At 34.1% G+C, this 13,393-nt stretch overlaps 1 protein-coding gene across 1 annotated transcript in view; it reads left to right on the top strand.

Annotated features, from left to right (window-relative positions):
* The window catches only part of RasGAP1 (Ras GTPase activating protein 1), a 210,612-nt gene that overhangs the window by 182,711 nt on the left and 14,508 nt on the right, over positions 1 to 13,393 (top strand). The window contains exons 17-19 of the mRNA XM_090414179.1: positions 1,700 to 1,782; positions 8,224 to 8,384; positions 10,837 to 10,988. Of these exons, the coding sequence (XP_090270305.1) occupies positions 1,700 to 1,782; positions 8,224 to 8,384; positions 10,837 to 10,988 (396 nt within the window). The remainder of the gene's footprint in view (positions 1 to 1,699; positions 1,783 to 8,223; positions 8,385 to 10,836; positions 10,989 to 13,393) is intronic.

The following is a 13,393-nucleotide window of genomic DNA, read 5'->3' as shown; positions in this document are numbered from 1 at the left end:
CAGAGGAGATGCTTGTACACTGATTTATATGGACTTTGCTAAAGCATTTGTTAAGAGTACAACAGTATAAACTACTGTTGAAATTGAGTAGGATGGGGATGGATAGTCAGTTGGTTATAGGGATGGTTGACTGATAGTTTGCATTGCAAGTGGTAAGTGAGTGGAATGCTTAGCTGGAGTGAATGGCAAGTGCTTTAAAGTTACGTAATTAAGTTTAAACACCTCCCTAGCAAGTTGGAGTCTATTTCAGGTACTTGACTTGTAAAAACTTGAGCTCACAAGCACAAGTTTTAATCACATGGGGTGGGGGAGTTATTATGGCACCATCAGGACCAATCCATCACCTCTTCAACCCTACAGTATGGAAATAAGTTACATTCAACCCTTTTCAAAAAAGAAAGTCAGCCAACAAACTATTGTCCAATTGCTCTTTAATTCTCCCAAAAAAAAAACATGGAGAAGGCCATCAGCAGCCAACTTCTTTACCATCTGAAAATCCACCAATTAACTAGTGATCAGCAATTTGGATTCTGCCATTCTCAATCCCCAGTTGATCTTCTGGCATCCAAACTTACCTCTGGAGAGAAGCCATGGAAAGGTCGGAAGAAATTTTTATGGTTGCTCTTGATGTTTCTAATACATACATTTGATAAGTCTGATGCAGAGGTCACTCATTACATGTCATGGTTTCCTCTGGATCAAACATGACATGTAGTGAGGTTTCTTTTTCATATAAATGATCACTCACCAATGTCAAACCCTATTCATAGCTTTGCTGATAACACTACACTCCATTCCTCTTCCTCATTTGACAGACATTGTAGTGACCAATCATTAGAAGTGTCAGGGTCTTCCATAACCAATCCCCTAAACTGTGATGCCTTATATTTTCATTTTTAGTATAGTTCTGAAATTCTTATTATTATGAGCATTCCAGAGTCAGGAACTCATCAAGGGAGGCTATATTATCTGCATTAGCTGTCATACCTATTCTTGAATTTATTCAGACCACTTGCACACACCACATCCAATGGTAATCCATTCCGGTCACACACCACTCTATAAAAGAAAAATCTAGCCCTCATCCCTTCTTGACAGCATTCATTCTCAACTTCCAAGGAACCCTTGCATCAATTCCCACCCTTCATAAAATGAGAAATTCCATCTACTGCAATCTTGTATGACCGTTTCGGAAGTTTGTGAGTTTCAATTATATTACTCCTGTTTGTTAGTATCTGCAGTCTACAAATTCTCAGTCTGTCTTCATATCAGTATTCCACAATCCTGATATCATTTTTAACACTTTTTCCTCCATGTATTAGAATCACCATGGAAACCAAGAGACCAGACCTGCAAACAGTAGTCCAAGTGAGGTCTTTTCAAGGTCTTATATTTCCATGACTTCCATATCTTTACATGACATGGTTTGTTTCAGCATTGCAATTATCCACTGAGTAGTATTTTCACTGATCAGTTCCTGAAAAGAAAATTGCAGCTATTGACAATAAAATGTGTTAATTTTTTCGTTTCTTATGAACTCCATATCTTTACAGTGTTCTTTATGTTTACAATAATGATTATTAAGCTTAATTCCACCTTAATTTGAATTGGAAACAGTGGCATAATATTGATATTGCTATTTGAGCATATAGAGTATAATCAAAATAATTGATCTGTATAAAATTGAACTTGCTTCTAGGTGATCAAGTGCTCTGTAGGATACCAATTGATCAGATTTTAGCTGTTGAAAGGTTACAAGAAGAATCCTTTAAAATGCAAAATGTAAGTTGTTAGATAATTAATCTTGCTTGGATTTTTTTTATTGTTATATAAAGTTCAAAGACTCATTTTGAGAGTGCCATTATCTGTACATATCGTATCTTTCCTTAAATTCATTCCATTTTTACTTATCACTTTCTGTAAGAAGAATCTACTCGTAAGTCTTTTCTGATCACTATTGTCCAATTTTCTGAAATTCCTTTTTCCCACCTTGTTTTTCATTCTGTTTTATACTGTGAAACATCTCTTCCATATTTACCTTAGTTGATTCTCTCACCTTAAGGAGTTGCTTAAGGGTCAAAGATGACTAACTAGGAGGGGACCTCAATGTGGCCTTTTGAGGCCATATTGAGATCTAGGAATGCAGAGAACCAACCAGGGATTCTGGAAAGATGTCCAGTCCTCACCTTGTTGTGTGCATCCTGTTAGTAGGAATCTGCCTGGATACTGAACAAACAACAAATACAAACAAGGACAGTTGATAATTTGGGATTTAGCCAACTATTCTTATTGGCTTAAACCGAAAGCTAGCTATCACCTGGATGAACAGTGAAAAGTCAGCTACTGATGATGAGATTGGCACTATCAATATAAGAAGCATCAGTGGAAAAGAAATGGAACTAGCAGAAGTAGTGGATAAATACCAGATCAAACATGATAGATATTAGTGAAACAAAGAAGTTAAAAGCAGTAAGATTCTTCTAAGCAACAAATACAAGATGTTATATTTAGACAATAGTGATCAAAGAAAAGGAGTACCTATAGTATTCAACACTAAATACGAGGATAATCTTGAATAGCAGGCAATATCAAATATAGTGATGTGGTCAAACATCAGAATGGGGAATTGGACAAGGATTATTTGTATCTGTAGTCCCACAGAAGGTTTCCCAAATCTTGGGAAGTTTAACACTTCCATATTTATTAAGATTAGGTTGGTTTAACAAATCTGTTGATTCTAAGAAAAGTCTTTTGAGTTTTTATTTGTTGTTGTGAATCATAGTAGGTCATTTAATTCTGTGCAAGGTATCAAAAGCATGGTCAGCAGGATCAGACTGGCCATTGTTATGGCGATGGATGTATTTCTGTGTTCTTTTAGGCAGATCTCTCAGTTTGACCATAATAAGATAATTTAAAGACCTGGAACAGAGAAGGGAGGAAGTAGATCCTTGGAGTGGAGGGAAGAGATAAGGCAACCAGCAACCAGATGAGGTTTGAAAGCAGTAAAGAGATTATATATTTTTTAGAATCCTGGCTATTTTTTCTGAGGTTGTGAGGAGAAGGGAGGAAAAAACCAGTTGGTTAATCTTCTTAGCATTGTAACCGTTGGCTTAGAAGGTCTGGTGAATAAAGAAGAATTCAGTTGACAGGGAATCCTGAGTGGAATAGAGATTGGAGGCTCTTTTGACAAGGATTTTGATAACACCATACTGCTGAGAGGAGAGACGATAGGAAAGTTTATTATATAACCACCTGTGTGTGTGGGTGAGTTTTCTGTAAATTGAGAAAGAAAGGGTGCCATTGGGAAGACACATGATTAGAGTATCTAGAAGAGGATGCTATTATTATTTTCTTTTTCTATGGTGAACCAGATTCTGGGATGCTGGCTATTGAGACAGAGGAGGAAGGAGTCTAATGCATCTGACCTTGTGTGGCCAAATATAGAAAATATCATCAATATATCTTAGCCAGAATAGCAGTATCAAGGACATTTTTTTCAAAATGGTCCATAAAGAAATTGACTAGAGAGGAGAGAGAGACCATGACTGTACCCTCTGTTTATATATGGTATCCTTCCAAGAGACGTGCTAGCATGGATGACAGAATTGAAAAGATCGATAATATCAGGAGGAAAAAGCATTTTTCAGTAAAGATAAAGTCTCAGAAAGGGGAATATTGGTAAATAGAGGGCTGACATCAAAGCTCACCATATCATATATAAACAGACAGAGGGTAAAAAATTCAGTGCATCATAGCTTTGAAAGCAGATGTGTCTTTAAACACTAAATTAAGGTAATAATTTTGGTGAAAATGTACACACAAGTGCTAAACTTATCCTTTTGTGTGTGTGTGTGTGTGTGTGTGTGTGTGTGTGTGTGTGTGTGTGTGTGTGTGTGTGTGTGTGGCATTGCCAAAGAGACATAAGTTGATCCTCAGACTATTCCTTATAGTTAGCAGAAATCAACCTGCAATGCAGTATTCATTCTCTACCTCTCCTCCTCATCTTTACAATTCTTACTGGATTAGCAGCAAATTGGTTGAAAAGCACAGAAAATCTTAGAAAGAAAAATAAACTTTGGTTCAGTAATAAAGTATGTGGTATCAGATTTGCTGTAAGGTTGAGATTTGCTTTGTGCATAACTAAAGTTCTACAGAAGAGTGATTAAATTTTTAGTTTTTGTAAGATTTAGGTTGTTTGTGATTGATATTTTAGAAACAAAAGTTTCTGACAAAATAATCAGTTTTGTGATGATGGAAAGACAAAACAAGAAGTAAATACATTTTTATGATAATCCCCCCCCCATGAAAGGTTGTAAATCTATCATACCATGGGTGGGTTAAAGGTTTGATAATTCAGAGACCCTGTTCTTAAAGAGCAAATATGGTACTTTTCAAGCCACATCAGGTGATGGTCTCACATCGAGTAATGAATCACCTATTCATTTGTCTAATCAGACCGGCAAATTGCATAAGAGTAATAATTATGAACAGTCGGAAGGTACAGGACAGTACCAATTTTGAAGGGTGATTTCTTAACATATATTTCTGGAGCTCCAGATAATCAAAACCCTAGCTCACAGAGCATAATCCATGGTTTCCTGATTTCTGACTACCAGATTTTAAATCAGTAAAGATAATTTTGTGAATAATGGAAAAACAACTGATACCAGTAAAGAATCCTGTATAGAGCTTAAGTAAAGTTGCCTTAAATCCTTCAACCAAGACAACAGTCACAGTACCTTATAACAAAAAAGCTTAGAATGATTATAGATTACTCAGAAGATAAAAACCACTACAAACCACTTTCAGTACTGTTTTACATGATATACTGAAAGACGTTTATAAATTGTTCTTCAGGTTATAAATATGTTCCTCAGAACATATAGATTATATACAATTTCTTAGAACAGACATATCAGGTTCTGGAAGGTCATGCCAATACAGTGGCGACTCGTGGCTTGAAATCGTGGGGGTGCTGCAACTTTCGAAATATACATACACACTGTAAGTACAGTGTATATGTGTTTGGATAAAATATCAAAATTATGGTAAAAATTTTTAAAAAATTAAACATGAAAAAATATTGTTTATTATCGATAAAATTATACAGTTTAGTATAATTCTAAATTACTTAAAAATAAAATCCATTCCTTTAATTGCGATTAAAGGAATGGGTTTACAATTTTTGGATATTACAATTAAATCCTTTAATTGTAATGTCCAAATATTTAAAGAAACGGAGTAAACATGATAAGCACTACGAACACTCTACTGCTGGCGCAAACTGCATATAAACAACAGTGGAACTGTGCAATGGACAGTGCCACATTACGCTAATAGCTTGCATCTCACTGTGACGTGCATATGCTTGTGCATGTAGCAATATGACACCATGGTAAACACAGTGCTGCTAACGTCCTTCGCCCTCCTAAGTGCTACAAGATGGATTTTTATTATTTTTTATACAAAATAAGAGAATTGTATAGGATTGTTGATGATAAAATTAAATATTACAAGCAATTATAAATAAATAAATATATTTATATATCTAGAAAAATTAGGGGTGCTGCAGTTCCACAGTGCCTATTCACAAGCTGCCCCTGTACCAATAACATAACATGGAATTAGATGAAAAAAAAAAAAAAAAAAAAAAAAATACTACACCAAAGTGGCTCTTGTTTTGAAAAGCCTTTTCAAAGAATCAGACGAGGCTGTAATGAACTTCCTTAGTCATTTAAAAAAATATATATATATATGTATATATATATATATATTTTTTTTTTTTTTTTTTTTTGTATGGTGGTATAAAAGTCTTACAGTGGCTGCACTGCATAGTTCAGAAAGCCTGGACAGAAGGACGAATTCCCAATGATTGGAGTAGAGCTCTCATAGTACCCATATATAAAAAGGGAAATAAAACTGAATGTGAGAATTACAGAGGTATTTCCCTACTGAGTGTTCCTGGCAAGATCTATGCAAGTATACTTGAGAAGAATTGTGGAAGAACAAGCTGGATTCAGGCCAAACAGAGGCTGTCAGGATTAGATCTTCACTTTACGACAAATAGTCGAGAAAACATGGGAACATAACAAAGATCTGTATTTAAGTTTTGTCGATTTGGAAAAGGCATATGACAAGGTGCCAAGAGAGAAGCTATTCAATACATTACAGTTATATGGCGTCAAGGGGGCATTATATCAAGCAATACTGAGTCTTTATTTGAGTTGTAAGTCAGCAGTTAGAATTGAAGGAAGTACAGGAAGATGGTTTAATGTTAAATCTGGTGTGAGACAAGGATGTACATTATCCCCTCTGTTATTCATTATCTATATGGATCACATTATGAAGGAAAGTGGTATTAAACATGATATCAAAATTGGAGATGTTAATGTCAGCTGTTTGCTTTATGCAGACGATGTTATACTTCTAAATAAATCCGCTACAACTCTGCAAGATTCTCTGACTAAATTGAATAACTGTTGTAATAGATATGGTATGAAGGTCAGCAATAAAAAGATAAAAACAATGAAAATAGGCAGAATCATTGAAAATGTCAACTGTGTTGTGAATGGAGAACCTGTGGAACAAGTAAAACATTTCAGCTACTTAGGCACGATTTTTAGTGAAGATGGTAAATTGAATATAGAAATAGACAACAGAATCAGCAAAGCTGGTATGGTGGGAAGTCAATTGAATAAATTCTTATGGAATAAGAGAGAAATTAGTCGGAATACTAAATTAGCTGTATACAAGACAGTGTTCAAACCAGTTTTAACTTATGGATCTGAGAGCTGGGTCAGAAGTAAAACATTTGACCAAAGACTAGAGACCGCAGATATGAGAGTCCTGAGAAAGATTATAAGCATGAACAGATGGCATCAAAGGCAATATCATATTAAAAACGAGGATATTAGGAAAAAACTTGACATTGTCAGTTTCGAGGAATGCGTTAGTAGACTTAATCTCAGGTGGTATGGTCTCTTAAACAGAATAGGCGAAGAAAGATTAGCAAAACAAGTGTTCTCTGCCAGGTTGGCTGCAAAACGACCTGGAGAAAGACCAAGATATAGGTGGATTGATACAGTACAAAGTGTCTTAGACGATAGAAATATAAGATCTAATAATGTTGGAGTCTTGACACGTAACTGACTGATTTGGAGGAAAATTGTAGATCGGAAGTTAGTAATGATGTAATTTTTTTCATGTAGTACTATCATATCCTGTACACCCCTTGAGGGTACATGGCAGGAATTTGATGATGATGATGATATATATATATATATATGCCCATTTCAGTTTTGGGAGATTTTTCTGTAGCCTTTGGGTTTGTCATTTTTAGTATTTTTTGTTTTTGCTTGTTCTATGCTACTTCCTCATAATGTCTGTGAAACATAAGTACAGTTTACTAAAAAATTAAAATTTTTGTTAGTATTTGTGTGCACAAGCATTTTCATATGTTAAGTCTAGTGAAATATTTCATTTGCTGTTCAAGTAAGGTATAATATATGATTTCAGTGGCTTACTGGAGGAGTTTGAAGTGTATATTTCTAGTTGTCCTTCATAAGTGTAAACTCTCATTTATCCGATATATTATTTAATATTATTTTTACTTAATTGATAGATAACCTATAACTGTAATTGTCTTGTATAACTAAAAATGGATATCTGTGAACTCTTGTTAATTCTTCCAATTTAAGTAAAATATTGCATTTTTTTTTTTTTACTTGCTCTACATGCAACTCCTACAGTTAATAATGGTTTCTTCCCATTTTTTTTAGATTTTTCATAGTTTAAAATGATGGCCTTGCTATTAAATTAAAACTTAAGGTGATTTCTAACTTCAAAGCCACATGAGGTGTACTCATTGTTAACATCCTACTTTGACAGTTATTGATGCATTGAAGCAGTGAAAAAATGTAGTTTCACATATTTTGCTATATCTAATTCATATTTTGTTAGTAAACTGCAATTTGGACATTAATAGGAATAGACCGTTTTTTTATTTTCATAGAATAACTTTTTTATCATATTTTTTATTGTTTCTTTGCATTAAGGGATTTTCAAAATTAGGATATTTTTTCCTTCGCTACATTAAGAACATTTTAATATATAAATTAGAATAGGAATTTTTTTTAACAGAGACCAGAATTTTTATTTCAGTTATTATTATTCAAACAATACATAAATTTCATTTGCTAACAGCAGAAAATGGCTTTTTTCCAGATGTTCCAGGTTGTTCAACCTCAGCGTGCTTTATATGTTCAGGCTAATAATTGTGTTGATGAAAAAGAATGGATTGATATTTTAACTAAAGTTTGTCAAACAAATAGAAATAGGCTAAAAGAATATCATCCAGGTGCTTTCCTGAATGGCCACTGGCTCTGGTAAGATTTCTTGACAATTGATGAATCTTTAGCCAAAAAAAAAAAAAAAAATATATATATATATATATATATATATATATATATATATTTGTGCTGTATATGTTAGTTTTCATGCATAACTTGGTTTATTAATTAGTGTAGTGTTTGTTTCTCTGCTGTTAATTAAAAGTACTAATAATGCTGTTAATTTCTTTGGCTTCATAACAGTTTTGTCACTTGCTTATGCATTAGGCAGGAGACCTAATGCATAAGCAGTTAGGTCTCCTTGCTTGACAAGAAGACTGCATTCATTCATAAAAACCTTGTCATTTAACCAAATGATGATAATCAAATCATATTTTCTCTTGAAAAATAATGGTTTAACAGAAAGGATACAGTTCTGATGGCTGATCATTTTAAACTTTTTCTATGGTACTCTTCAAATTCAGATCTAGTTAACAGTATTTAACCATTTCCCATTAGCTCAGTTGGTATAGACGAAGCCAAGCCCTTTGGTCAGAAAGACCTGGGTTCGATTCCCGTCCATGACCCGAGGAACTTTATCTGGTCTCTTTTGTCTAAAAGTGAGTTATCCAGTCTTTTACAGAGGTAGAGGGTTTTTTTCACCCAGAAACTCGGGTTTTTCGTCCATCAGAACAGGCAAACCGGCCCCGTGAACACACATGGATTTACAGTCATTAATACATACTTAATCCCTCACTAGGATGGCTCAACCAGTCCGAGTGACCAAGATGGTTAGTGGTCTGTGAAATGTTCCCTATGAAGATTGAGAGTGTGTGGATTGCAGAAGTTGGTTGATAAGATAAAAAGAGGGGATATGATAGAAACATTTAAGTTGCTTAAAGGGTTTTATAGGATTGATAAAACCCTTTTTATCAATAGAAGTCAAGTGCAGAAATGTTTCAGCACTTGACTGGAGGGGCCAGAAAAAGGGGATCAACCCTGGATTGAACAAAGCTGTGGTTAGCAGTGATGCGAGGACTAGATTTTTTGCTTGGAGAGCTGTGAATGAGTGGAATGGGTTGGCAGAGTCGGTTGTGAGTGCTTTGTCTGGTAATGGGTTCAAGGAGAGATATAATAGATTGTGTGGATAGTTTGGATCTCCTGCAATGAGTTTTTGGACTCCATGGAAGCATCCAAAACTATTATTATTATCACAATAATAATAATAAAACAGACCACCAAGCTAGAAATTAACTACATTTAGTAAACATAATAGTCAACTTTCACCATAGGAAACTCTTGAGGACTTCTGAAATAGGTTTGTGAATGGGTGGATTTTCTGAGAATAGCGGTGTGCATATGAAACTTTCATTAAAAAACTTTGGTGGTGTGTTATAATTATGGTTGCTATAGTAAGAGTCTATTATGCATACTGTCTTTATGTTCAGCTGTAATTCTAATCAAATCCAAACTGTGGAAAATCCAAACTGTGGTTTTTCCAAAAAAATTCATACTTTTTTCCTTACCTTCCTGCAAAAAGAGTAACAGTATTACTAAAGAAAATTAACAATGTATACTATATATTAATTAGAAAAAAAATTAAGTTTTTCTATTTAATATATAGTAAATATTGTTAATTTCCTTAAGTAATACCTTTATATCAGCTGGACTGAAAGAGTGAGCAATGAAGAGGTTTTTAAAAGATTGAAAATGAAAAGAGACTATATGGCTAGTATCCAAAGAAGAAAAATAGTGTTTGCAAGACATTTGATGAGGGGTTCTTCTGGAGAGCTTCCTAGAATAGTATTGCAGGGGATGATGGAGGGAAGGAGAGGAAGACCCCGACTGCAATGAAAAGACAACATCAAAGATTGGACGGGCAAGAATCTTACAGAAGCAAGAGATAGAGAGGCATGGAAGTAGACTGTTCATCAGCTGCAACCCTCTTAAAGAAGAGGCCACAGGATTAGATCAGAATACCTTTATGAATAATCAATGTTATAAGCCTTGTATTGTAAAGAAAAATAAAAACAGTACCATCCCTGAGTATTTCTGGATGCATCCTATCATATCTATACAGAATATAGATTAATAAGTGTATGTTATTTTAATTCTTAACTATGTATTATTATTTATTTATTTTAATGAGAGTCTTACCCACAAAAGGTTGGAGATCACATTCATACTCTGGAACAAGAAATCCTTCTCTACATAACAAAACATAATCAGGCCACTTTAGTCTTCTAATAAGCATGGTGATTATCATATGGTTGGGACTAACATGTTGATAATCAAATAACATTTTCTCTTGAAAAATAATGGTTTAACTGAAAGGATACAGCCCTGTTCTAGTAGTTCTGTACTTTTCACAAACATCCTACCACAGTGGTGTGATTCACTGTGGTAGGATGTTTCACTTCACCCTGTTGTGTGTGTGTGTGTGTGTGTATATATATATATATATATTCTGTATAGCCTATACTGAAACTTTTTTAATATTTGTCTGTAGCTGTAAGGCAACAAATGAAGTTGCACCAGGATGTAGTCCAGTGACAGCAAGTGTTCCTCCTGATATTCGTGTGAATATTGACTCAGATCGTGAGGTAGAAAGGATACACACAATATTTCTTAATAACATAGATATGTTGGACAAGCTACTTGGTAAGATTTCATGTTTAAGCCAGTTTTTATGTAATTAGTATGAAAAGAACTGTAGATTAACTTGTTTTCCAACTTTAATTTTGTAATAAGTGGTATCGCTTCTGTCTTACTACAATGCATAAATTAACCTAAAATACTCTTCTGTTCATGAAATAAGGTATAGTCCAAACTAGAATGACTTTAGTAATATAAAATCATTTCATATTGCTGCACTTGGGTAAACCCAGTCTCTGTTTATGAAAAATTGATGTTAAATCTGGTGTAAGGCAGGGTTCTCCAGTGTTCAATTGTTATTTATGATCTGTGTAGTTCTTCATTTAATTTCTGGTATAGAGACCACATATTTCTAAACAGAAATAAATTTTATTTAAAAAAACAACAACAATATAATCCAAGTTGTGTACCGTTAGACTTACATCATCAGGAGTACAAAACTTGTATTAAAGAAGACTAGAAAAGATTAATTACACATAACAAATGTTATAAGAACTTCAACAAGCTAGCACATATAAAAGAATGACAACTCTGGCAAAAAACGGGTCGTGTCCAGTTCCATAGTTGTTAGATTTTTCATGAATGCAGAACAGACTTGGTGTAGATTAAACCTTGGTTTTTGTTATGCTGTGTGGGGATAATATGGAGCATATCTGAGGCTTCTTTAAATTTTCTTATAAAACAGTAATGATATATATATATATGGCATTTCTGATTTTTCCAAACTACATGGTTGTCTGTATTTGTTGTGTGGAAGGCTTATCCTGATCTGTATTTTCTTTTCTTCTCAATGTCCTTTATGTGCTCAGATATGCATATCTCTCCAGACCATCCTGTCTGGCTTTCATAGCCAATTCCACAACAATAATAATGAATTTTATATACTCCTGGTTTCTTTATGGCAAGATGTAAGAACCTCAATTTCATATACATTGGGAAAGAAGCTACTTAAACATTGCAATTACAAAGCAACACTACAATTTTGTCTCAAATAAGAAATTCACTCTTGAACTGGAAGATCACAGAAAATTACCCTGTTTTGACATCCTTCTCAAAGTATTTGAGGAAGAAAAAAGATTGATCTTTTCAGTATACAGATGTAAGAATCACAAGAGATTCTGCTTCACACCTCATCCATTACAAAAAATAGACATGATAAAAGCATTATGGGACAGAGCCTACAACATTTTCAGTACATCAGATTGTCTTCTGATTTATTCAGTGCAGCAACTATAGAACTTTTTTTATATCAACACAAACTATTAAAATTTAGCTTTAAAAAAATGTGAATAATTTATCTGATTTTAGATATTGGCATGTGTATTGTGTCACTCAGTAAATGCATAGTTTTATTAAGATTTAATGGATGCACTCTTTCAGATGTAATTAAACATGACTGTCAACTTTTACATTTGCAAACTCCACATGACTATAGAAACAGCTCATTAAAGTGAAAAGTTCACTGCTCACAATTTTTCTTACTATTCTCAAGTATACTTATATAAATCTTACCTGAAATACTCAGTAGGGAAATTTCTTGAATTCTCACAAGCAGTTTTATTTCACCCTCACATGACATTTATTTGCTATAGGCCCTACTGCCTTTCATTTGTGTAAGTAATATAAAAATAAATAAAAATTTCCTTTTTATAGACAGATATAATGAATGCTCTACTCCAGTTCTCCTGAATTCAACCTTACAACCAGGTCTTCTGATTTATTCAGTGCAGCAACTATAGAACTTTTTTTATGTCAATATCATACATGGAAGATCTTAAGACATATAACACAACAGTGCTATGAGTGTGGAGACAAGCGATAGAAGAAAGGAATCCACTAATGTGTTTCTTGAAGAGCTTGAGGTGTATGCATTGGGGGAAAACAGTATGGGGATGACTGTTTCAATATGAATGAAAGAAGAAGTTGTTTTGGTGAGCTTGGAGTTGAACAGTGTATGGATGTTAATCAGTAGCCATTTGTATTTGTACATTATTAGAGGAAAGGTAGTGGCCAGTTTGATGCAGCAGCATCCATGGAAATATTTATAGGAAAGCATCCAGAGAGGAGGTGGGTGAGAGAAGGGTCATCTGGTAAACTCTCTTCCAGAAACATTCTAGCATTTTGAGAAGTTTTGAGGCAACCCTGATGTGAACATAGTTTGGAGCATTGCTCTCACATCTGGGTGAAATTTAGAAAGTGTTAGGAGTTGAGTAGAAAAGAAGAAATGTTTAGAACAAACAACAAAAAAAAAATCGAGCTTTTTGAAGACATGAGAGGCTATAGATGTGATGGGATAATGCTAGGATAGGTTAGACATGAAAGTCTATCCTGGAAGAGAAAAGTGATCTTGAATGAGCAGAGTGCAATCAGATTGATGGTGAGGCATGGCCCTTCTTCCAGAAAATAAGGGA

The sequence above is a fragment of the Typopeltis vanoorti genome, chromosome 24 (genome assembly GCF_054136105.1).
Source record: "Typopeltis vanoorti isolate ZY-2024b chromosome 24, IOZ_Tvanoo_1.0, whole genome shotgun sequence".
NCBI classification, from domain to species: domain Eukaryota; kingdom Metazoa; phylum Arthropoda; class Arachnida; order Uropygi; family Thelyphonidae; genus Typopeltis; species Typopeltis vanoorti.
Note: the sequence above shows the minus strand (reverse complement) of the source record. Positions and strands in the feature narration are given on the sequence as shown.